This window comes from Rhinolophus sinicus, chromosome 9 (genome assembly GCF_057876585.1).
Source record: "Rhinolophus sinicus isolate RSI-liver-muscle chromosome 9, RSI-T2T, whole genome shotgun sequence".
Classification (NCBI taxonomy): domain Eukaryota; kingdom Metazoa; phylum Chordata; class Mammalia; order Chiroptera; family Rhinolophidae; genus Rhinolophus; species Rhinolophus sinicus.
Window position 1 is genome coordinate 39652309 of NC_142509.1, and position 25302 is coordinate 39677610.

Sequence of the window (25302 nt, forward strand, 5' to 3'; positions counted from 1 at the left end):
TCCTCCTAACAAATGCATAGGACCTGTTTTTCCCACATTTTTATGATAAAGTTCCTCAAAATAAACTGCTCTTCAAAAGCTCGGTGAGGCCGGGGGAATGAATTCTGTGCATGGTGTCCTGTCTTCCGTACACAGCCCAGGCAATCACGAAAAATGAGCCGGTCAGACCTGAGCCTTCAGAGGGCTGGTCCTGCCAAAACAGACCCAACACCAGGCCCCACAGGCGTGAGGACGTGACGCAGCGGCGATGGCCCCATGTGAACGTGCCCACTTCACCAGGGTCAGCTGAGCTCTCAGCGGCCCGTGAGCGAGGCCGTGACCAATGGGGGACCTTGCTCAGCATCGCGAGTAAGTGGACACATCTGACAGGCACACACCGGCCTGGGTTTTACTCCAAATTTTATAGTTTTTAAAAACTACTAACTTCTTCAGTCCTCTCCTGGGGGGCCCCTCACACCCCCTTCACTCCCTGCCTGTGTTACTGGACAAACTAAGAGCACCATGTAAGAAGTACACACTTGTACTTATGTTGTGGACTGTATCCCCTTTGGGGCCTATTCTTTTAAGCATTTCTTCCAACTATTACTATAATATATGCCCCTTGTAGAAAACTTAAAAATATATACATATTAGTTAAGAAAATTTAGATTTCCATAGTCCCACTGTCATTACTCTGTTTGGTATATTTCCTTCCTTTTGTGAATTCTATTTTATGTAGCTAAGTTCATGCCATATATATATATATATATATACACACACACACACATACACACGTGTGATATATTTATATTTATACATATATCTATGCACACATAAGGTTTTGTATCTCCCTCTTATCTTAAAATTGCAGCACAACATTTGCATATTTCATTGGAAATCTTCCATGAACAAAAAGTTTATGCTGCCCATGGTTGCCTAACACGCTGTCCTATGGACACACCGTAATTCAATTCACTAAACCCGTCCTTTACTGTTGAGAGTTTAAGCTGTTGCCAGCATTTCAATCTTACATTACAATAACATTGCAACCAAGTTTTGAACTGGGAGACTGGATCCAATATAATGGCTTCCCCAGGAATACTGGACTCAATTACAGAATTCTACGTATGGCTGTTCTTTGCAGTTAGTCACCTGAGTCTCAACAAACATGGCCATGTCCATAAACATTTCATGTAGCTCTCGGATGCTGGTCTCCAGTTTTATGATGTCTTTGTGACGTGACTCAATTTCATTAAGAGCTTGTCTAGTAATTTGTGAATCGGATATAATCTTTGAAAAACAAAAACAAAAGAGAAATACTGATGAACTTACGATTGCTCTAGGAGCTTAAGAAAAAATACACATGCACGTATATGTAGCCACAGTGGGCCGGCTGTGCACTCACATCTGAAGTGAAAATGGACGGGTTCCCACTTTCCAGCATTGCTTCTAGCTCATCATCAGTCGTAGTTTTTCCAGCTGAAAGGTTAACAAAAACTCCATTCTGAATGTGGCAATATTTTTTTTCCTTACTTATTTATTTTTAATTTTGTTGGGGAACAGTATGTTTCTCCAGGGCCCATCTCCAAGTCGTTGTCCTTCAATCTAGTTGTGGAGGGAGCAGCTCACTGGCCCATGTGGGAATCGAACCGGCAACCCTGTTGTTCAGAGCTCGCGCTCTAACCAACTGAGCCATCTGGCCGCTCCTCAGAATATGGCAATATTTAAAAATGACTTTCAACCATAAGTCAGCAACTAAAATCTAATTGAGCTAACATTTTAAAATGTTTTTCTAACCTTTACGAATGTATTTTCTTAGGCAAGTGTTAACGATGAGAGAAACTAACATAAGACTGAGAAGGAGGAAAAACTGAAAAGCACTCATGAAAAGCCTTATAACTGGAATGAATAATAAAATCTGATTCTACTATGAATGAGAAATAACTATAAAAAGGAAATCAACACAATGCTTTCGGCATGTCAGTTTTCCTAAAAGTTTAACTCTGGCTTATGGAAAAAGGGGACAAGCTGAATTCAGCATATGTTAAATGGACGTAAATAAAGATGGCCTCACTGGAATCAGATCTTTAATAGTCTACATTTTGTTTGTTAATATTTTTCCTTAGGTGTATTAATGCTCTCTATGAAACATGTCAACAGGTTTCTGGAAAAACTGAATGGATCATACTATTTTTCACAATTTGTGCCACAAAAGACAAAATTAAATAAATGTCATAATAATTAAAATATTTAATGTTAATGTTCATAGCAGCATTATCCATAATCGCCAAAAAAGGGGAAACAACCTAGAGGCTCATCACCCGATGATGGACCCAGACGTGGCCCAGCCACGCACTGGAACACCGGTCAGCCCCAGAAAGGGGCGGGACACTGACGGAGCTACAGCAAGGCGGAGCCTCCAACAGGCTGTCAGGGGAAAGGGCCAGTCACAAAACACCGTATGTGGTATGATTCCGTCTATATGAAATGTCCAAAATGGGCAGGTTTACAGTGAAACGTAGGTTGGTGGTTATCTAGGGCTTGGGGCAGGGAAGTAGGGAGTGACTGTAATGGGTAAGGGATTTCTTTTCCAAGTGATGAAAATGCTCTAAAATTGACTGTGCTAACAGACTAAGAGCCACTGAACTGTGCACTATGATCCACGTGGTAAGTTACCCGTCTCCCTGAAAATAAGACCTCACCGGACCATCAGCTCTAAGGCAACTTCTGGAGCTAAATTATGTTCTATTACATAAGACTGGGTCTTATATTACATTCTATTATATAAAACTTGGTCTTATATAAGACCGGGTTTTATATTAATTTTTGTTCTAAAAGACACAGTAGAGCTGATGGTCTGGCTAGGTCTTATTTTGGGGGAAACACGGTAGTTATATCCCCACAAAGTTGTGAGAAAGTCATTGAGTGGGGTTCACGTTCATAGCTGTTCCCATGCTCCCCAAGCCTGCAGATGCTGCCCCCGCAGTGGGTTTGTGTCACAGCTAAGGGACCCGATTTTGATAATGGGGTGTAAGCAGGCCGCCCAGAGGCAGACGCGAGCTCCGTCTGCAGCACTGATTGCTCCACAGACGAACTCGAAAGACAGAAGCAAAAGGGCCCTTGGTGTCTGCTCACCAGAACCATGAAACACAGAGAACCATCTCCCACGATGGGGCCACAAGGCCTGGGAGACGCAGAAACATACTTGAAGAAACAATGACACAGTTTTCCAGATCGGATTAACACTCTAAAAGTAATGGTAATTAGGAAGCAATTTAAAGTCCACTCACCCAGAATTTTCTGAAGGGTGTAAAGAAACAATTCAATGAACAGGAAGTTATGAAAGGGCTTCAAGTTTTACAATATTGGCAAAAACAGAGAGGTACTTGTTTCGAGTTACACTACTTTGATGTCAGACCTTGAGATGGAAAAATGTTTTTAAGAAAAAAAGCATTTTCATTCACTCACTTATTTCTAACTGACGCTGTATGCGCCCTTTGCTTCGCTCCCGAAATAGAGTCTGTGCTTCATTATATTCCGTCATAACTTCCACAAACTTTCGGGATAGTACTGAGTGCTGTTAACATGGAAAAAAATCAATGTATGATGCTCATTTCTTCTATTGAAAGTGAATATATAAAAACATCACATTATGGAAATTCAAACTATTCTGCTACCCCTTCAAACGGAAGATAAGGATAATAGCACCTAACTCTGAAACAGAAGCTCTGCTAAGAGCTGTACCTGCATTATCCTATTTGATTTGACAATAACCCTCCCTACTGTCATTATCCCCCATTTTATGGGCGTGACAGCCCTGATCAGGGAGGTCACAGCCCACGGGATCAGGCACCAGGTGACCACGCAGGCTGTGCCGAGTCTGCGCCTGATCGCCATTTGTCAAGCGCAGTTACCTAGTCTGAATTCCACATGCTGCACGGGAACACTACAGTGACCCAAATAATTCTCTGCTTTTCAGAACAGAATTCTGTTGATGGGCTGAAAGGTGTTTTTCTCCATAACAGAGAGAGGTAACCTGTAAGTACCACATTCTTGTTATGCAAAAATGTTGTGAGGATTAATGTGACAGTAAATATGAAACGACGTCGCAGCCAGAAGAGGAAAGTGAAGAGATCTATTCTTGAGAGTCTAGATGAAGCACTAATCAAACCTGGGTTCTTCGTATCCGAACATCCACGGAAGTTCGGTGCCCACTCTCATCCTGATCAAAGCTTTGTTCAATTGCTAGAAACAAACACAGGAGAGTTACCTTTTACACCCAAAAAATGGACGTTTTTCAAGCCAAACCTCAACATGCTTTCCCTGCCTATCTTTTCAACTCCCAATCAATGTATGGATCTTACTAATCATTGTCAATTGTTGGTAATATCACAAAATAAAAGCAGATGTTACATATTAACATTTAAAATAAAAAATAAACACCTAAATCTGTCAATCTACAGAAAATAGGGCAATGGAACCTGTTAAATGACATTATAGGAGTGAGATCAGCGAAACCCTGAGGCCAATTCTACGGGACAAACGTCCTGGTTTCGCCACCAAAAGAAAAATATGCCGTGGGGAGAAAGATGGAAGGAGACTCTGATTTTAAAAAATCTTAAGTGACGTAGCAACCAAGCACAGTGCATGGTCTTTATTTCGAAATCGCACGTGTTAGAAATACACATTCAAGTATTATCTACACTGATGAAGTCATCGAGGTCTGGGATTGGGTTCGAGCTCATCGGGTGGGCGGGAGCTGCGGGAGGGGCCGAGCTGATGGGCGCGGACGCGCCTGTGGCAGTAATGTCGCCGCTTCTAGACGGCTCTGAAATTTCCCATACTACAAAGTTCTTCTTGACCTGCAGAGACTGTCCTGATCAGAATGCTATTTTGCAAAAATTAAACACAATGTGCCTTTCTACAATATCAAGAAAACACAGCCTCCGTTTCCGTCCCACAGGAAAGCTCAGAGCCTCTCAGAAGCCACTGCTGCTGAAGGGAACAGGGGGCCCGTAAGCCCAGTGAACTGTACGCAATGTCCAGAGGGACCTGCCAACTGAGAGGGCAGCTCAAGACCCTGGCAGTGCATGTTAAACGCTACTCACCTTCTCATGTCTGCAACATAGCAGCAAGTGTCATAAAAATACCCCACAAGAGGTTAACAATTTGTGAGCAAGCTCCAAATCTTCCGGACTGAATTAGTGCTTCGTTCCCACCCAAGGATGACCAACCACTAAACTTACCCCTCACATGCAACCCTGAGAGCCAGTGGTTATAAATTCTAGGATCAGTACCTTACACAAAGGCCTACTATCCCAAGTAGATACAGATAATTTATTTTAAAGTGTTCACAATTCTAACTTTGAAACTATAAAAGAATAAAAACTTACAAAGAAAAAAATAACTACCCTAGTCCCACCATCAGTGATTAAACTTAACCAAAACTTTAAACTCACACTTTAACTTGGTGCGAACTTTGTTAGCAGTTTTCTTGATTTCTTTGTTCAGATCTTCAAGCTCTTCTTTTATTTCTTTAAAATAGAAAAAGGCACCTGAGTTGTAATAGCCAACATTAATAATGTCCAATAAATTGAAATGCAACAGCGTTTGGTCTGTTTCTTAAGAAACACTATCGATGATGCTAATGGTTCGCAAAGGGTGTTTCCTGGACCAGCAGCCTCAACATGGAGTGGGGGGTGCTTGGACCCCACCTGGCTCTTCTCCACAGACACTGCTGGGGGGCCCCGCAGTCTGACGCAACCAGCTCCCCAGGTGATTCTGCTGCACACCCACACCTGAGACTAGCTGGTTTTACCAGTTAATCGATGAAACAGTTCACTGAACCCACCACCAACACCCAGACCTGAAAAAGGAAAGCAGCACTTTAATTGTAATCTGGAAAAAGAAAAGTCTCCCGTATGTTTGATTTCCTTTCTGCTCTCCACTACAACCAAAGCAGGTCCCCGGAGACCTGCTGGTTGGAGGGGGAGCCGAGCACAGGAGTGTGAGAATGAGAAACGGTGCCGAGCGAGCGCCTGATGGCAGCTAAGGACGTGGTGCAGCAGTCGCTGGGCACAGTCGCGAGCCGCAGAGCAGCTGAGGGGCCAGGACGACCGAGGACAGCCTGCTAGAGGACCAGAGTCCCGCTCTTCAGCTGGCATTCCACAGCAGGACTCACCTCTCTGGGTAAGAAAGCCCCTCTGCTGTCACACAATAGGGTGGGGGACACTCTAGGCGGATATACTGGACTTCCTGCCAATGTGGGCACACAGGGCAGGGCAGAAGCATTAGAGAAATAAAGGACATTCCCATATTTGACCCTAAAAGTGGTATTTCAGATCACTGAGAAAAGAACGGGACCTTGAGAACTTCCCCTTCCAGTGGACGACGTAATTCTGATCGATACTCTTGCTGAACAATCAGAAAAACTGGACAAAATCTTTTTTCAAATCTGCTTAAAGGCATCATGACGCTAGAAAGGCAGAAAGGAAGATCCAGAAGAAGGAAACTGGGATCGGTGAGCCAAGCGAGGCAGCTGAGGGTGTGGGAGGCCGAGGACTGCTGAGCCCAGGGCCATGATGCCCTCACAGGCGCAGGCCATGCTCTCATCTGCTCACTCTCCGAAACTGAGCCAGGACTGCCGGCGTCTGGACCCCAGCCGTCTGTCAGAATGCTTAAACATCACCTCTTAGAAAAGAAAATACTATCCTAGGACTCAAACTAGTATCACCAGTTTTCATATACAAAGCCCAGTACTCAGTCAAAAATAACCAGGCAAACAAAGAATGAATAAAACCTAAGGAACACAACAGACGACATAACCAGACCCACAAGAACACCAGTTAACAGAGTTATGTGACACAGACTATAAAATAATGTTCAAAGGGGTAAAATACAAGGTTAAGAATTTTGCTGGAAAACAGGACAGTATATAAAAAGGAACCAAATGAAATTCTAGGACTGAAAAATATTCTAACTGAAAATAACTCAATGGATGAAGCGATTCCGACCAGAAAGACAACAGCTGAGGAGACGTCCAAAGATAAATCAGAAAGGAGATTTCGAAACAAAACATAATGAGATAGAATAATGGGAACAGAGGCCAAGAGACATAAAGGATACAATGAGAAGATCTAAAATACATGTAATTCTAGTCTCACAAAGAGAAATGACAGAAAACGGAGCAAAGATGATTTTTGAAGAGAAAATGGACAAGATTTGTCCAAAATGCCAAAAAACATCAGTCCAAAGATTCAAGAAGCTTTATAAAAAGCAGGATAAATAAAAAAGAAAACCACATCTGGAAACATCAAAGTCAAACTGCTAACCCCAAAGACCAAAAATCAAATGTATTAAAAGCTACAATTAGCTGACTTAAAAAAAAAAAAAGGAAAGACATCTTCAAAATCTTCAAGGTCGTGAAAGAAAATAATTTCCAAACTATACTCCTATACTCAGTGACAATATCTTTCAAGAACGCAATGAAGGACAATTTCAGACAATAGGATGACCCTACTAAAAGAAGTAACAATGAGAGTTTTTTAGGAAAAAAAATGATCTAAGATGGAAGTTCTGAAACCCAGGGAAAATGGGGAGCCTGCTGTGGGTAAACGTGTGGGTGGGTCCACATGCCTGTTGATTGTAACTATTACACGTATATGAGAGTAACAAGTAAGTAGGAAGAGACGGAATTCAAGTTTGCTTGCCATGGTCCTCACGCTACTCGGAAGCAGAACTACACATTCAGATTAGATGTTACCAGGTCTGGAATGCATGCTGTCATCGACAGGACCAACCACTAACCAGCAGTAAAGGATGTGTGAGCCAGCCAATGGGGCAGGGGACACAATTCTTTAAAACCAATCCAAAAGAAAGCATGAAAAGAGAAAAAGTGACAGAACAAGCAAAAAAAATTAAAAGCTAATAAGGTGATGCATGTTAGCCCCAACATATCAATACTTCCAGTAAATAGACTAAAGGCACTAATTAAAGACAGAAAAAAAGGATAAAAAATGAATAAAAAGACAAGACCCAACTATGTTTTGTTTATAAGAGGTAAGAGAAGCATGTAAAATATAAAGACATAGGAAGAGTAAAGGAAAACTGAGGAAATCTGTACCGCGCCACCCCGGTCAGAGGAAGCTGGCGCAGCTCCGTTCCCAGGGGCACAGTGACAGGGAGGCACCAGGCAGCCCTAGTGACAAGAGGGACACTGCCTATGAAAAAAAGGTTCAGGTCGCCACAGAGACAGGCTTATGCTGCAGGTGTTACCTGGGCATGTATCTGGACTGGATCCTGGAAAGGGGAAAACATAAAGGACAGGGCTGTGGATTGGATCACAGTGTTTTGTCAACATTTCATTTCCTGAATTAGGTAACTATCCTGTCAGTATGCACGAGAGTATGCTTCCGAGGGGTTATAAATGAATCTGAACGGGAGACGGACAGAGCATTTCATGGACTCAGAGATTCGGTGCTGCAAAGATACCGGTCCTGCCCCGCAGCGTACGGACTCCACTGTGGTCTCTGCCTCTCCAGAACCATTTCATGTCTTCAGGCGTCATCACTCCTGATCAAGCAAACACCTCCTTCTCACTACCAACACCCAGATGCCAGGTCATTTCAAAGCACTTGTTATGCACTGTCCTCAACATACTCTGAGAACAGACACTCACACAGAAGCCTTTGCTGGAGAGACATCACCTCCAACCTGCTCTTCCAAGTACCGCTTTCCAAATCGATCCCTTCTGAACTCTCATCTGAACACAAAATCCCGTCGTTCCTGTTCAACTGGCCATAATACGGCCCTAAGGGCCAGTCACTGAGAGGCGCGGATTCCGCAGAGCCGCTCTGGTGCATGGCACTGGGTCTCACCTGTATGTATCTGGATAAACTGATGGAGGACCATCCGTGGTCCTCCCCAGGCTGAAGGCCAGACTCACGCGGGACCTGGGAAAACCACACTGTGCCCGGCTTCAGACCCCAACACGTGGCGTGCCAGGCTCCAGGATGTCAGACAGGCCCCCAGCTCCATCTCCTGTGCGACCAGCAGAGCAGGAGAGAGGCACGCAGGCAGGCAGACAGACAGACGCGCACACACAGACACAACTTACTTCCTTCTGGGTTTGGTGCAGAAAGAATGATGCTGTGGTTTTTCTTCACTTCTTCAACATGCTGAGCTATTTTAGCGACACTGTTTCTAATCTCCTCAACCTGGGACAGAGAACAAGAGAAAAAGTCGTCACCAGTTGTGGCAAAGCCAACTTGACTACCACTTTTCATTTCCTAGAAAGGGAAGGATTAAGGAAGGAAATAGGTGAATAATTACCACATGAAGAAACAAAAGCCTTTTCCCATCTCTCATTGGTAATCATTTAATTTAAAAAATAAAGAGAAAGCACCACATGAAGTCGTCTGCCTTTATGAACAGCAGGGTCCATCAGCAAAACCTATTAGGTTGTGAAAACTTTACAATCAAGACGGATATGTTACCTACTGGAAGGGTACGCCTAGTACTGCCAGTACTCGTGCAGTACTCGTGCAGTACTCATGGAGTACTCGTGCAGTACTCGTGCAGTACTCGTGCAGTACTCGTGCAGTACTCGCGCAGTACTCGTGCAGTACTCGTGCAGTACTCATGGAGTACTCGTGCAGTACTCGTGCAGTACTCGCGCAGTACTCGCGCAGTACTCGTGCAGTACTCCCACATGAGGAAGTAAACACCCTGCAGGATATCCTGATAACCATATTCTCATCTGGGAGGCATTCACACTTGGGACGGCCAAGCCTTCAAAGCCATTCTTTTTCCCTCTAATGCTCTAACCTGTTCTGTGCCTGTTTCACAATGCAGTGTACTCACTAGCAAGACCTGTCTGGATGGACTCATAGCATTATCTTCATAAATCCCTGTGGTAGGCTGACTACTGTCCCCCCAAAATGTCCAGGTCCCCAGCCTCTGGAACACTGAGTGTTACCCCAGCCGGCAGAAGAAACCCTGCAGGTGCCGCTACACTATGGCTCCTGAGTGGGGAGATTATCCCGATTCCGCAGGGACGCTCAGCACAATCACAAGTCACTTACAGGAGAGCAGCAGACAGACATGTGGCTGCAGAACAGGCAGTGTGACCTCCGAGTCTGGGCAGGCAAGCGGCTCCCGGGGCCTGGGGCGCGTGGCCTGCCCTCACCTTGGTTTCATTCCCAGAAACCATTCTGGACTCCTGGCCTCCAGAACTGGAAGAGGGCAGCTGTGCCGCTAAAGCCACCAAGTTTATGGGGAGTGGCTGCCGCAGCCCTAGGAACGAGCACAACCTCTGTATTTAAAAGACCAGGAAAACCCCAGAGCTCATCAACAGGGAACAGGGGCGATTAGAGAACAGCCTCGGGAGGGGACATCACGCAGCTGTGACATACCGTGTTTCCCCGAAAATGAGAGCCAGACCATCAGCTCTAAAGTGTCTTTTGGAGCAAAAATTAATACAAGACCCGGACTTATTTTAATATAAGACCTGGTATAATATAATATAATATAATAAACATAACACCAGGTCTTACATTAATTTTTCCTCCAAAAGACACATTACAGCTGATGGTTGGGCTAGGTCTTATTTTTGGGGAAACACGGTAAGCTATGAAAAGGTCTCCAGGGTGAAGTTCAAAACAAGGGAAACCCCATAGGTGCAGGATGTACAGAGCACGTTAGCAGTGATGTAAGAAAGGGATCAAGATAAGCACAGATACCAACATTTACCTTAAGAAACTGGGCGTCTAAACAAGTACCTGGAAACCAGCCACGTCTGCGTGGGAGCTGAGAAAGCAGAGCAGATAAAAACAGGTGGGGCGTACCTGTGTCGTTTCACATCATTTTGATTTTTTTAAAATGTGAATGTATGCCCTACTCAAGAAATAAGACAAAAGTGTTACAAACCCTATGGACTAGAGCAGAGCTCGCCAATTTGGGGGTCCCAGGACCTCTTTAATTCTCGAAAGCTACTAAAGACCCCAAAGAGCTTTGGTTCGTGCAGGCTATCGCTCGCTATAATTACCTTATTGGAGAAATTGCTTAAATCTGTTAATTCACTTAAAATCGAAATTACAGAGCTCTTAAGACATTGTGCCAGATGTCCACACCCTGACCCTGGGACCTTTGAATGTCACGTTCCAGAGCAAAAGGGACTTTGCAGATGTGGTGAGATTGAGTCTTGAGATGGGAAACTACCCTGGAGAGTCTGGGTTGCTCCGATGTGCCCACAACAGTCCTTATAAAGGGGAGGCAAGGGGACCCAGTTCAGAAAAAAGAGGGTGGGACTGGAGCAGAGGATGAGGCCATGTGCCTTCCGAGGGAGGATGGCCACCAGCAAAGGATGCACGGCTTCTGGGAGCTGGGAGGCAGGACAGAGGCCGCCCGGGAGCCTCCAGGGGGACGGCACGGCCCTCAGATGTCCAACCTCTGGAACTGCTCACAATAAATGTGTCTGTGTAATGTGTTACCATGGCAGCAGGAACTATTAATAACACACATTAACATAAATAATGTTTTTTACAGAAAAAAACAATGTTTTCCCAAAATATCAGTGAAAATAAGAGCAGTGATGTATACTTTTTCTGCAATTCTAACTTTTGGCTTAATGGAAGGCAGCTCGCTTGTGGTATCTGCTTCCGTGACCAGTGTGTTGGGATGTGACACCCTTCACGGAGCCCCTGCAAAGCCCCCCGACAGCACATTCACAAGAGACCGAGAGGGAAAGCTATGCATCTCAGTGTTTCTGTGAAAACAATTCTGACTTCGTGAACTTGGAACGGTCTGAGGGATGGACCCCAGGGACCCTGGTCCAAGCCCCAGGCCAGTTTGAAAATCGCAGCATCTGAGAACAGCCTAGCATAGAATCCTGCCTTCACGGAACAGCGAGCAGCTATTCCATCAGGCTTGGGTGTTGCTACTTCCATTTACACACAATTTCTACACTTCACATACTTCTCTTTTAATTTTGTTAATCATGTACAAACAACACAAAATAAAAACTGATTCTTTTTCAATTTTTTGCTACTTTATCAGGAAGGCTTAAACACAAGTGATGATATTTTGGTTTTAGTGCACAGACCGACATTTCAATCGGCCATCTTTAAAGTACTGTGTCTGAAGGAACGTCACTGCTACCCATCGGTCACGGAGTAGAAGGGACATCGTCTGAACTCTGAGGGAGCTCTGCAGTGCACCCCACTGAAATCTCTGTGGCAGGAACCCCAGTGCGGCCCCTGAGAAAAGGAAACAGTCGGCTCCCGACCAGGACCAGGAGGGCAGGACCGAGACTACAGCGGGGTCTGTGAGTGACGCCACACAAAGTCTTTCTGTCCACCACGAATCGCCCTCACAGAAAGGGGACCCCTGGCCACCATCAGAGCGCCATTTTAGTCTTCAACCAAATGCGGGGCGTGTGCAGAACTCCTGCCTTTTGCATCGTCTGTGGGCTATTTAAGATCTGAATGCCATTTTCTAAAACTGAGTTTATATTAACTAACGTCATTTGCTTTTCTATTTCTCTAAGAAGTCATTTCACAAAAAACAACTGCAAAATAGAGCAACAGTTTTACAAATGAAAACCTGCACGTTAGACTCAGGTGCTCTCCAAGTCCCTCACGTGAGTCACCTGTGTTTGTACGCGTCTCGGAAACACCCACAGCCACAGGGGACTAGCACTCGGTGACCAAGACGACAGCGTAATGACGTCCAGTGACCTACTGCATAGAATTCTTCAGTAAAATATAACAGTGACATTTAATGCTAGGAGAGTCTTTAAAACAAGGCATGTTTTCATGAGGAACTGCTACAGAAGAGTTAAGCATCCAGGGACAGGGGCTGAAATCAGAGAACAATGACTCACGAAGTAGGCAGGTGAGCTGAAGGCAATAGAGAGTCTCTCTTCCAAAGTGACACCAGGAAACCCAGTGTCTTAACTCCTTTGGACCTCAAAGTCCATTCCTGTCTCTAACAATGTCAGCTCATGGTTTTTCCATCAGATAAAATTAGGAACTCACATAAATACTTGACACCCAAGGACTGGGTTTACACCAGGCAGCCAATGAATTCTGGCTGAATCTGGAAGACTGATCATTTTTAAAGTGATTTGTTAACATATTACATATTTTCACTCCTGCACTGATGGACTAGTTTAGACTGTAGATGGATTTAAGTAACTGAAACCAGTAGATTCAAATCGACATAATCAAAACAAATCCTACAAATGAAGTTTTCACTCTAAAAAATTATCCTGAACTCGTTTCTTTCTTCATGTTTAACAAAGTCAAAATACTTGTTCTGAGACTCAATTTCAAAAACTGAAATTACGCAAAATTTGCTCCATTACTTAGCTTTAAGAATTTAAACTAGTCACTCCAATAAATTTAAAAAATAAATTAAAAAAAAAAAAGAATTTAAACTCAGTGTAAGCCTAACACCAGCCTCAGAGGGGAGGAGAGCCCCAGAGTAAAGCCCGAGGGAAGGGCAGGGTCAGAGGTGAGACCCCAGGTCATCACGCAATCAGAGCTGATGGCCCTCAGAGAGGCCAGGCTGAGCCCGGGCAGTGGCAAGCGGAGTGTCCACGGCGACCTGTCCACTTGTGTATGAGACCTCTCAGGAGGGAGTCCTAGGACCTCCCCCTGATGCCGGAGATGTGGAATTCAACATGCAATCTGAGATTCAGAAAACAGACACTGCGAGCTTTCCAACGCGTGCAGTCAGCATTCGGGGACTCATCCCACCCGTGGGAGAAAAGCGTGCCAGGCCACCCGACTCAGCATGCTCCCTGGACACCCACTCGGACAGACCAGGGGCCATTGCTCTGCAACACCACGGGTCTTGGGGTAAGGCCTTCTTAAGACCCTACCAAAGGGCGTGGCAGGCCCGGCAGCAGTGACGGGCGCTGCGGGAGGAAGTGCTATCAGCGGGCACCCAGCTCCTCACGCTGGGCAGACCCTGGCCAAGCTGCACCCACAGTGGGCATGGACCTCCTCACTAGGCACAGCCTGGGCCCTGCCCACCGCATCCAGACCTTCCTTCTCACCCAGCCCCGCCCCACATCAGCCACCACGAAGAACGGTCAACATTAACGAATCTTTTAATAACACTAAACATTCTGGGGAACTTACATCATTCGAACATCAACGTTTAAAAACACTAGCTTGCGTATTACTTTAAGTCTGACAAATACAGCGATACTAACAGAACTATGTTTACAGACAAAGTCTGCCTGGGTTCCACTAGACAACTCTTACCCACCTGATGGAAGAAATCATCCATGAAATGGTCCTGCTCCACAACAACAGCTGCGTCCACGTCATCATTTTTCCTGCACTGCAACAGAAAATAGAAAATGGAAAACTCAGATTTTAACATTTTTCACGTAGGCACAAACAGTGAATTAAAAGACAAAAGCAAGTCTGTTCCTACAAGACCTTAGCTCCCTGGAGCAGCAAACTAACACACCGTGCTTCTGCCAGATTTCAACAGGGCAGGTCCCGTGGCAGGTGGGGAGGGCGAAGCCCCGGAGGGGACAACAGCTGGCTTTCTCAGCACCCGCCACGAAGCACCACTCGTTTTCACAAGTCACTGTTACGCAGGCTACTTTTACCTTCAAGAAGTGAAACTGCTGTACTGCACATTTTCTAGAAAGATTCGAAACGCTGACACGACTAGTTCACTGTGCTAGAGTACATAGTAATTTTCAAGGAACTTTCACGTTATTAGCTGGCATTCATCCCTCTTCCCTGAGTGACCCCCCATCACGTCCACGCTAACCATCGATAAGCACGTTAACCACACAGGACCTAGTCAAGGAGACCTTAGCGACTGAAACGGAGGATGGAAGCTACCGTGACCACCACTGGGAAGAGCCAGCGTGGTTACTGTATTTCAGAAACCACAGACTTACTCTAAGTTCAAAGTCACGTGGAAGAATAAAGAATTTGGACACATTCTAGGCCATGGTTCTCAAAGCTGAGAAGGACCCAGAAAGCTGGGTCTCTGGCTTGGCGGTCTGGGCTGGGGCGTCCTATGCGGTATTAAACATTCTAGAATGTTGCTGGACTCCACCAAGTCCCAGGTCAGGCTGCTGGCCCAAGGGCACCATTGTAGGCAGGCAACAGAACCGCACAGCGAGAAGACCGTTGGGACGACAGTGGCGGGGATGGGACAACCACACCAGACCCGGGACCGGGTGTCTGAACGCGCAGTGTGTATCCAGGACATGTGCTGGAGCAGCCACGCGTGGGACCACAGCACTGCACAGGAGGGAGAGAAGAAACCCTGCCAGAAAGGACAGTGGTTGGAACTGGTGCCAACTGTGCCCGAGGACACACCAGCTGAGGACAAAGGCTAACCGCGTGACCGCACGTTCCCCTAACCCTACGGAAACCGAGCCTTCACCCATCGAAAGACTGAAGTGCAGCTTACTGATCTGCAGCCCAGGAATACTTTGGAAGCAAACTCTACCACAATTGAGCTAAGAAAAATCTGCCAGATTTAGTCAACGTGTTAAGACAGCACAGTAAACCCTCCCTCTGCAGCCCCCAGGGCCCTCAGCAAGGCAAAGCAATCGGGCCTAAAAACCAGCACCATGTGTCCCCACCCTAAGGAAGTGTTTTGTGTCACATCTCGGCCTGGGACGTCTTGGGGCGCAGATAAGACAGTTCAGTTAGAGTGAAGGGAAAGAGGCGGGCGTCTCTAAGATAGAGAAGGCTGAGCTCACTTATCTGAGGGTCCATGAGGAGAGTGTACAGAGCTGCACGACCAGGCTCAGCCAACGTGCCCCAACAGCAGAGCACTTTCCAGGAGGCAGCAGGAAGGTGCCACATGGGTGACTAGACGTCACTGGCAAACGGCAGACACGGGCTGTGCACCCACACAGACTGCCATTCACTGTGCTGGGCTCCACGCAGAGCGGTGTCCCGGTCGTGCCCTGAGCACCCCGAGCCCCACCCTGCTCTGCCAAGAAAGGTGCCTGCAGTGAAGCTGCCGTGCTGCTGAGAACGTCTCGTTTGTGCTCTGGTAAGAGGACAAGCTGGCTTGTGTCCCCAGAAAGCAGACACTGAAGGCGTCAGGTGGGAACAGTATTTGGAAGAGGGGTCTGTGCAGCATAATTAGTTACGAGGAGGTCATGGCAGAGGGTGGGCCCCTGACCCCACATGGCTCGTGCCCTTGTAAGAAAAGACAGGGACACACAAGGCAAGATGGCACGAGCCGAGGGGCAGAGAGCACGGAGACCCCTGCAAGCCACGGAACATGCGGACGGCCAGCACGTGATGCCACAGGCCAGGAAGGTCTGTCCCCACAGGCTTCAGAGGGAGCCCCGCTGACCCCGTTTCAGACCTCTGAGCACATGTGGCTGCTGTGTTGAGCCGCCCAGCTGGTGGCACTTTGTTGCGACACGACAGAGTATTGGGACACGAACACACCAAGCGAGGGTGGAGGCACACCTACTGGACCATGCCAGCCAGCCACACTTCTCCACAGGGCGGAGCCAGCCTGCACCCAGCTCACCTGCCCCCACCTCCTTCTCTGCACCCCGGCTCCTGGCCTGTAAAACGGGCGGTAAGGACAAGCCTCCACGTGTTTCCTCAGGCACGTTCACAGGGAGGCACAGCCAGGCTACGTCGGCCAGTCCACGCGCCTCCTCCGAAGCCAAGCCACGTGGGGAGGCCGCCCGTGCGCGGCCAGCGAGCACCGGAAGCTGGACACAGCCACACGCTCCCCCAGGCCCAGTCACTGGAAGGAAGAGATGCTGATGGGCGCTGAGGCCCAGGACAGCCACTGGCCAGGGCGTGCGTCATCCGCGCACGTCACACAGTGGAACACACCGAATGGCGCAGGACGGTGCCCAAGTCTCAGCTACGTCACGGCAGAGCAGCGCTGGAATCCAGGTCTGTCCCACTGCACACACTCCCATCCTAACCTCTCCTGCTTCCAATCGCAGGCGACCGGAAGGACTTCCCATCCGCAGGCCCACTCTGTGGGACCCACTTGCCCAGAGGAGCTGGAGGCACCGCGGGGGGTCACTGAGCCGATGGCCTTGCCAGCTGTGGCCCACACCCGTGCCCTAGACTCGGACAGCCTGCCTCCTCCCAGAGGAAGGAGCCTCACTGCAACCCCTCAAGGCGCCTGCAGACGAAGCCGGGCCACCAGGCTTTCCTCCCAGCTCCGGGCCAGCCTCACCCATCTCCCGACAACACCCCCATTCCCATCCTAACTGGGCTGCACTACTTCCCCTTGTCATGGTTGTCTTTCTGCTCCTGTCCAGGTGGGGGCTCAGAGGGAAATGGTGTGTCTTGTAGGGGCCGGGACAGGACCAGGAGGGAACTATCCCCAGGTCGGCAGTTCACTTACTGTGAACTCCACCCAGGAGCACGGGGGAGTGGACAGAGCAGACACCTGTGGCCCAGGGACAACGATGACGAGACGCACATCACTCCCGTGACCTCACGGCTAGACGTCATCCTAGGTCCACACGTGCCTCCTCGCTGTGACTTGTTCTTATGGACAACCACAAACACATGTGAATGAAGAAACCACATAACGAGCCCTCGATGTACCTGTCACCTGGATTCAACGAGCATCAGCCATGGCGTCTTGTTTCCCCTGCACACCCCCATCACGCCCCCACCCGCCAGCACAAAACACGCCTGTCGTGCGTAAGACACAGCCAAGAACCCAAGCTCACGACTCCTCTGCCACCCCAGGAGGGAGACTGGTAGCCACCTCGGGGCCCAGGAGAGACTGTCGCCAACAGAACGCTTTCCCTGAAGACAGCAAGTCATTTCACTCTGCGACTTCTCCATTCCACCCAGCAGGCGGTGAATCAGTTACTGAAGAAGCCGACTCCTCCTGACGCTGAGACCCACGTGTCATGCGGGACCCTTCCCCACAGCCACTCGCCCGCTTGGAAAGCATCTGCTTCTCACCTGCACACCACCAAAGAGCCGATGCCTAGGAAGGTCTGTCCTCCGCTGTCTTCTGTTTCATTTGTATTTTTAAACCTTTACTTATATTTATTTCTACCTGGAAGTCTCAAAATTATTGGACGTTAGGAAACAGACCCAGTGACACCCTCAGCTTTTCCATTCACAAAAACAGAAAAACAATGACCACCGAAACAATGTTATTCCACTGAAGCTGCATGGCCACCAGAGCCGCGGACGCCCGTCCAGGCACGCCTGCACAGCCGCTGTTGTCTGTGGCAGAATCCACTGTACCAAGACAACACATGGCACAGCATCTCCTGAAAGCAGTGGGGGCACCGCCAAAGTGTCCACGTGCGAGAGAAACATTCGAACATGAACATGCCGTCTGTTCAATTTTAAAAGAATCCCCCCCTTAAAAGTAGCATTATACTAAAAATACAACTCTCCCCATGTGAAAACTATTGTCAGGAAGAGACGGCCAGTAGCTTCCATGTTTACAGACTCCTGAACGGAGATGAGAAACGTGTCACCGGAATGCTTGCTCACCGTTCAGACTTCAGCAGAAGCTGACTTATCACCAAACTGTAGGCTGCGAAGCTGCACGATAAACCCTGCTTGTTCCTCCCCGTACACGTGCACTAGGACCTTGCTTGCAAATAACTGTGGGGAAATCAATGAGCTTGGTATGCACAGTGGTTGTAGGACCTTTGCTGCTAGAATACACTCATTTCTTTTTCAAAATTAAATCACTTGCATAAAAGGAAAGAATACGTGTGATTAAATGTCGGTAAAAGCGGACGTTGGCTGGATTGTGATTACGGCGCCCACTGTAACACTCCTTCCTCCCGTTTCTGTACAACCAGTTGTAGCCTCACGCCCGGTGGTGGAATGTGACAGTTTCATGTTCTTACGACGCCTCCGTTATCCCCAGGATACCAACCGGCCTAGGTACTCAGACTCCGGACACACTACAGTACACCGAATGCCCAGAGCTCGGTGGGCGGTTTCTCTCACGCACAGGGTTAAAGACCTGTGCCGCTCACTTCCTGTCCTGCGTGGCACCGCCCCCGTGCCCCCAGCCTTCACTGACTGTCCTGCCGAGAGCACGCTTCCCAGGCCTGCGCACGCTGGCTCCAAGACGGTGCCCTGGCTGCCCGGGCACAGGAGCCCACACCACACCTCTCGCCTGGTTACGTTTCTCAGGGCAGGTCCCACCAGAGACACTGGATCACTCAGTGCTGAGCTGTCTGCTGTCCACTCACGGACTTCGTCTGTTTTTTCACAACCTGTGCATCACACCTAAAACTGTGCCAGGCAGACCCCAGCGCCAGTAAAGATCGGCTGAATGAATGAATGAATGAAGAAATGAGGGTGGACAGGAGAGCGGGCACACAGGAAGGAGACACACGGCTGCGACAGGCGGGGGTGACGTGGCCCTCCATCTGAGGCACCCATCTGCCTCTCAATTCAGCTCCCTCTTCCGTGTTTCCTCATTCCTGCCCTTTGCAACTCAAAGCCTTGAACACAAGAGACTCCACGGTCATCCACCTTTTTCTTCCATAGGTATTTTCAAATGGAAACGCACCAATACACACCCATCAGGTGCTCTGTGCAGAATACTGAGGCTTCAGGGCAAAACGGGCTGCACAGGCTGCCCCGGAAAGGGTGGAGGGTGCGGAGAGGGTGCAGGAATAAAACAGGACGGCATCTGTGCTCAGATATAGGCTGATGGCCACTTCTGGGGACATTGGAGGGAAGGGCAGGAAGACTTCCTGGCAACGGTGTCTGAACTGAAACCAAAAGAAGGTGCGAGGCAGCAGAAGAAGGGGGACAGAGACGGCTGGTGGTTTCTGACACAGAGAGCAGTGTGTGCAAAGGCCCGGGAGAGGGAGGGCCGGTCAGGACCAGCAAACAGTGTGACCGGACCCAGGCGATGGTGGGAAGTGAATGTGCTAAAGAGGAAATGCTTTTAATGAACTGGTTTTCGTTCAGGTTTTCTATTCCTGAAATTCAGAACAGACTTTAAGCCTAAAATAAGTACTAATCTGTGTAAATGTAAATGTTCTGCTATCTTTAAAAAAAAAAGAGGGACACATTTTGTGTGCAAATGTATGTATTGATTAAAGAGTAGAGAAAGTACAGCTTCCAGCTGTTGGAATTGTTTCTGTGATGATAAAACAAAATATAAAAAGCTGGCCTGAATGAATCAACTACGAAATTTTAAACTGTAAGGATAAGCATCTATAAAATTATAAATATACTGTAAAATTCTTAGTATTTTAAGTTTCAGTGAAGTATTTAGAAAAACATGTTTTATGTTATAAATCGGAACCTGAACCTTTACTACATGACACTCTGCTCCACACATGTGATCGGAGCTGTCAAAAAGCAGCTTTAAAAATATCTGAGCAGTTTGTCCTGCCCTTTAAGAAATTGTATTTGCAATTCATCACCTTGAACCCAGGGATCAAAATAATAATAATCTCATTTCTCTAGATCTGCTCATGAATACCACATAGCTACCTGTGTTTATTATTCCGCAAACAATTCCCACAGTTGAAATCTGTAGTTTCCCTATTTTTCACTAAAATATATCCATTGACACACACAAACATTTAAAAAAAAGGTAATCAAGATGTATCTGGAGCCACTATCTCGCAGAACAGCTACCCCGTTTGGATTTGCTGGCACCCTACACGCCACTCGCCGTGCCTCCTTTGCCCCCACCCCACCCGACTGTCCACCCACTGCACACACCCACTGCATCTGTGTGTGTCTCCACCCACACGTCACCTCGCAGAGACCCCGCATGCAAGACTCTCCGTAAACCAGAAACATCATTCTGGATTCAGAGCCAGAGAGCCTGGGGAGTCACTTAAAGTCTCTGCACCCACGTGAACTGGTGGCTCAGAGAGACATCATTGGTTAGAAGCGGCCCCATCTGCATGTGAAAACTTGTGTTGCACAAACTAATTTTTATGTCCATTCCCAACAGTTACCAGCGATAATCTTTTTCTCAGGAGGAAGCACTAACAGCTGATAAGGGAAACTTTCGGGTGGCATCACAAGTACTGTGCTAGTGTGGACACTGTTGATGAGGCATTTTAACCACCGAAATTAAATGTTAAACTTTATCTAAGAACAACACCAGCCATTTAGAAACATGGTTGTAAGTAGACATTCAACTAAGAGCTACTTGGAAAGGACACATTTCCAGGGGGGAAAAAAGGGTTTAACTCTTACATCTGAAAATTTTCAGATAGTTTTTAAATATTAAAAGTTATCAAACTTCAAGTATGTCAAATTCAATTTTTAACTTAGTATTTTATACTAGAGAGAAGGTTGCTTTTTATAACTTCTTGAAAACATAAAAAAAGAATAAATATTAATAGCACTTATAATTACATAGCATTTTCTGTCTCCTACCTCTCCCAGAGTATCACACACAGGAGATAATTTTGTGTTTCACAATTCCCTCTATGAGTGGACAAGACAGATATTATTATCCCTGTTTTACACACAGAAAAATTGGCGTTTTGAGTTTTAAAATTAGACGACTCCAGAAGTAGAAACTTCCACTAATTTGCTCTCCAATTGCTTATTCTCCTCATCTAGGCAGACGGTACTGGACAAGAGAAGGTCACCTCTAGGTCTAAAACTCTAGATTGAAACAGGGTTTATGTTCTTAGACACGGTTGCAGTAAGCAGGAATATACGTACACTTACACAGTGACAAACAGTTGTCTTATTTAGTTTTTGCTCATCATACCGAGGAGAGCTGCTTATACATTCCACTGACAAATCTTTCTTACTGTCCCCAATACCACATAAACTCGGCTGCCTTTTGCTGAAACAGTTACAGCTCTTGTGCTCAGAAACATTCAGCATTTCTTCATTTAACAAAAATTTGAGCTCCTCCTCGGGACGCAGCATTCTAGGGTGAGATAACACAGCCCTAATTGGCTACGTTAACATGATGTTCACGAACGAACTGCAGAGGTCCAACTACTTGACCATTAGTAAAAAGGGAAGGAAAGAAATATCACGATGAAGAAACTTTTCCCGGAATGAGTGTAAAGCACAATTTCCATGAAGCTAAGGATAAACAGCTCATTGCCTTTCTGAGCCAGGTTCCTCATCTGACCCACAGAACACAGATGATGGTTTCAGTGACCCTTCTCACCACTTTCCCACGCACGGCACAGAACCAGTTCCATTCTAGGAGAGAAGTTAATTCATTACATGCAAGGACGCCTTAGGGCAGTGGGCCCAGCACCCTGAGCTGAGCTGCAGACCGTCCAAGGGCAGAGGCTTCATCTGTGTGCTGGGAAATAAAACGTCAGCGCTCACCATTAATTAGTACTTGTATGTGTAAAGGAAAAAGTCATCATTCTAAAATGTTTCAACTCTTCCACATTTTAGAAGCATCCACTATAGGTTCAGGGTCCCTGTGTCATTCTCAGCACTGTCACCTTTCACACACACAGAAAGCATCAAAAGTTGTTCCACTCCTAAGTGAACTGCTTTTCTCTTACTAAATAAAGCGAACGGTAAGTTGTGGGCATTATTCACTGAGCACCTGTATTCCACTCGCGGGGAGTGTTGATGGTTAAGAGTAAGCAAACACGCAGCCCGGTTCTCAGGAAGCACGCTGTTTACTGGGGAAACACAAGGCGCCGCTGTGGACCTGCCTCTCTCCGGACCCCACGCGTCCAGCGGGACGGTGCCCACCTCTATGTGGCAGCGCGAGCAGGATTCCGCAGCTCTCCACGGAGCTCCCACCTGCGCAGATCCTGGGTCAGCCCCCAGGGATGAGACAGCGAGCGAGGCCACCAGTCCCTGCTCTGGGGGGCTGACACCCAGCAGGGTGGGACCCACCATGGCGACACAGGTCCCTTCTGGCTCGGGCGGTGAGAGGGGAGATGTGATGGAGTGACGTCAGCGCGGGGAAGGGCAGAGCCCAGCTCAGAACAGCGGGTTCACGGCCCGGCCCGGCACTGGCCGAGACTCCCCGCACAAACCCCGTGTCCCCATGTGCTGAACCCAGCCCTGGCCGTCGGGGGTCGGAGCGTCCAGGAAAAAGGGGACACAGCGACCCACGCTGCGGGCGGGGGCGGCCTGCCCGGAGCCCCCAGCCCGGCTCGACCGGCCGGGATCGAGACCTTGGACGCTGCTCTGGACGCTGCCCGCCCCGCGCCCCCGGCCCCCGGCCCCCCAGGCGGGTCGATCCCCCCCCCGCCTTCCTCCGCGCCCCCCACCCCGTGGGCCCCGCCCACCTCGCCCCCCCCTGCCCCGCGCCCCCCGCCCCGCCCGGGCTGAACCGCTATCCGCCGGCCTGCCGCTCACCGCCGTCAGGTCCGGCAGCCGGTCCCGCATCCCCGCGGGCCGGGCGCCGCGCCCCGCTGCTCAGGCCTGCCCGGCGCCGCTGCCTCCGCCCGCCCGACGCCCAGCTCCGAGCCGCGCCCGCCCGCCGCCTCCCCTCGGGCCGGCGCTACCACGGCAACCGCGCCCGCGCGCTCTGCGCATGCTCGGCCCGCGCCGCGCCCAGGCCCACGCAGACTGCGGGAGCCTTCCTGCGGGAACACCGCGACCCAGGGGGCGGGGCCTGGGAGGTGGGCGGGGCCTAAGCGCGGGGGCGGGGCCTGGCGGAGATGTCGATGGTGGGGCGGGGCCTGATAGGGAAGGGGCGGGGCCTTGGGATGGCTGGGCGGGGACTGCGTCCGGCGGCGGATTGGAGTCTGGACGCCTCTTTGGCAGGTGAGCTGCACGTGCTGTTTGTCCCTTCGTGATTTGTTTTTGTGTTTGTGCTTCCACACTTATTTTATATATTTTTAAATATCGTGGAAAACTTGAAGACGAATTTAGCCAGGCTATGGAAATGAGCTGGGTGCAGCTTTGTATGTATACATACCCTGAACAGGCCTTCCCTTTAAGGATCCACACCAGGGTTTTGTGTGAATAAAGCAGAGACAAAGTAATGCACACAATCCTTAAGGGACATAAAGCTAAGGAATAGAACTCAAAAGTGGCACGGGTGGGAATGTGCAGTTTTCATCTTTGATACGTGATACTGGCAGTTCGGACATGCCATGAGAAGCCATAAAGTGCTTCCTCTAAGCGAAAAGGCGAATCCAGTACAACAATACATTTAGAGAGAGGGGCCACATTCACATGACTTTTGTTACAATATATTGTTACAGTTGTTCCATTTTATCATTAATTATTGTTAATCTCTTACTCTGCCTAATTTATAAATTAAACTTTATCATAAGTCTGTATAGCTAGGAAAAGACATAGTATATATAGGGTTCGGTACTATCTGTGGTTTCAGAAATCCGTTCCACTGGAGGTCTTGGAACGGATCCCCCGCAGATAAGGGGGATGGCTGTACTCCATTGTGGGCAGGGGTTTTTGTCCACCTTGCCAATTACCTCCAGCACCTAGAATGGGGCCCAGCACATATAAGGTATGTGGTAAATATGTGTTGAATGAATGAAAAAGTGACCCTTGCTGAACTTCACATTCTTTGCTTGCAGTACAGTGGCTCAAGATATTAATGGCTTCTGTTTATGAGGGTTGGTCCTGTGTACACTGTGCTCTAATTCACTGAGCCTGTCGTTACCTCTGTAGTTGAGGGGACCTGTGGGTATCACCCCGGAAAACTGAAGCACAACGCTTTCGAATAGCTCGCTCAGAGCGACATGTCTGGCCAGAAGCAGAGTTTGGACGTGAACCCCAGCAAGCTGCCTGCCTGTTTTAAAATTCTGTGATTCTCATTTAATTTCTTTGTATTGGACTTAAAGAAATAGTGGGGGGAATTTTAAGAATCCATTTCAATTCAGACCCCTGAAGAATTGAGAATGATTGTCAGCTGACCATAGGAGTGTTTGTTCTGATCGTAAGTTGAAGACTGGCTCAGAACTCACTATGTCTTCTCCCGATCTGGGCACAGAATGTAAATTTAAATGAGGATGAAGCTTGTAAGGTCTTCAGAAATGCAATAGCCTTGTTTAATTTATCATTATGTTAAGCTTAGAAATAGGCTACCCTTTTAAAGCTGAGGCTGAATACACTCTCTGGAAATAGCTGTATGAAGTCACGTATCAGTCTCCGATTGCCGTAACAAATCACCAGAAACTTAGTGCCTTAAAATAACACAAATTTACTATCTTACAGTGGTGGGGGGGTCAGATGTCTCAATGGAGTAAAATCAGCCTTTCCCGGAGGCTCTAGGAGAGAAGCCTCCCCTTTTCCAGCTCCTAGAGATGCCCACATTCCTTGGCTCATGGCCCTTCCTCTGTCTTGAAATCCAGGGTGTAACATTCCCCTGACCCTTCTTTCGTTGTCACATTTACTCTGACCGCAGCCAGTT

At 48.0% G+C, this 25302-nt stretch overlaps 1 protein-coding gene across 4 annotated transcripts in view; it reads right to left on the reverse strand.

Annotated features, from left to right (window-relative positions):
- The window catches only part of STX2 (syntaxin 2), a 32055-nt gene extending 8546 nt beyond the window's left edge, over positions 1–23509 (reverse strand). The window contains exons 1-8 of one of the 4 annotated variants that reach the window (XM_074321926.2): positions 23277–23505; positions 14254–14328; positions 9095–9194; positions 5439–5513; positions 4151–4224; positions 3448–3556; positions 1385–1458; positions 1132–1269 (exon numbers count right to left, since the gene is read on the reverse strand). In XM_074321926.2, coding sequence (XP_074178027.2) covers positions 1132–1269; positions 1385–1458; positions 3448–3556; positions 4151–4224; positions 5439–5513; positions 9095–9194; positions 14254–14328; positions 23277–23306 — 675 coding nt within the window. In that variant the 5' untranslated portion in view covers positions 23307–23505. Of the gene's footprint in view, positions 1–1131; positions 1270–1384; positions 1459–3447; positions 3557–4150; positions 4225–5438; positions 5514–9094; positions 9195–14253; positions 14329–14429; positions 14583–23276 lie in introns of those variants that run through there. The other 3 variants (XM_074321925.2, XM_019748788.3, XM_074321928.2) reach the window with 3 other exon arrangements.
- Between the last annotated feature and the right edge of the window lie 1793 nt (positions 23510–25302).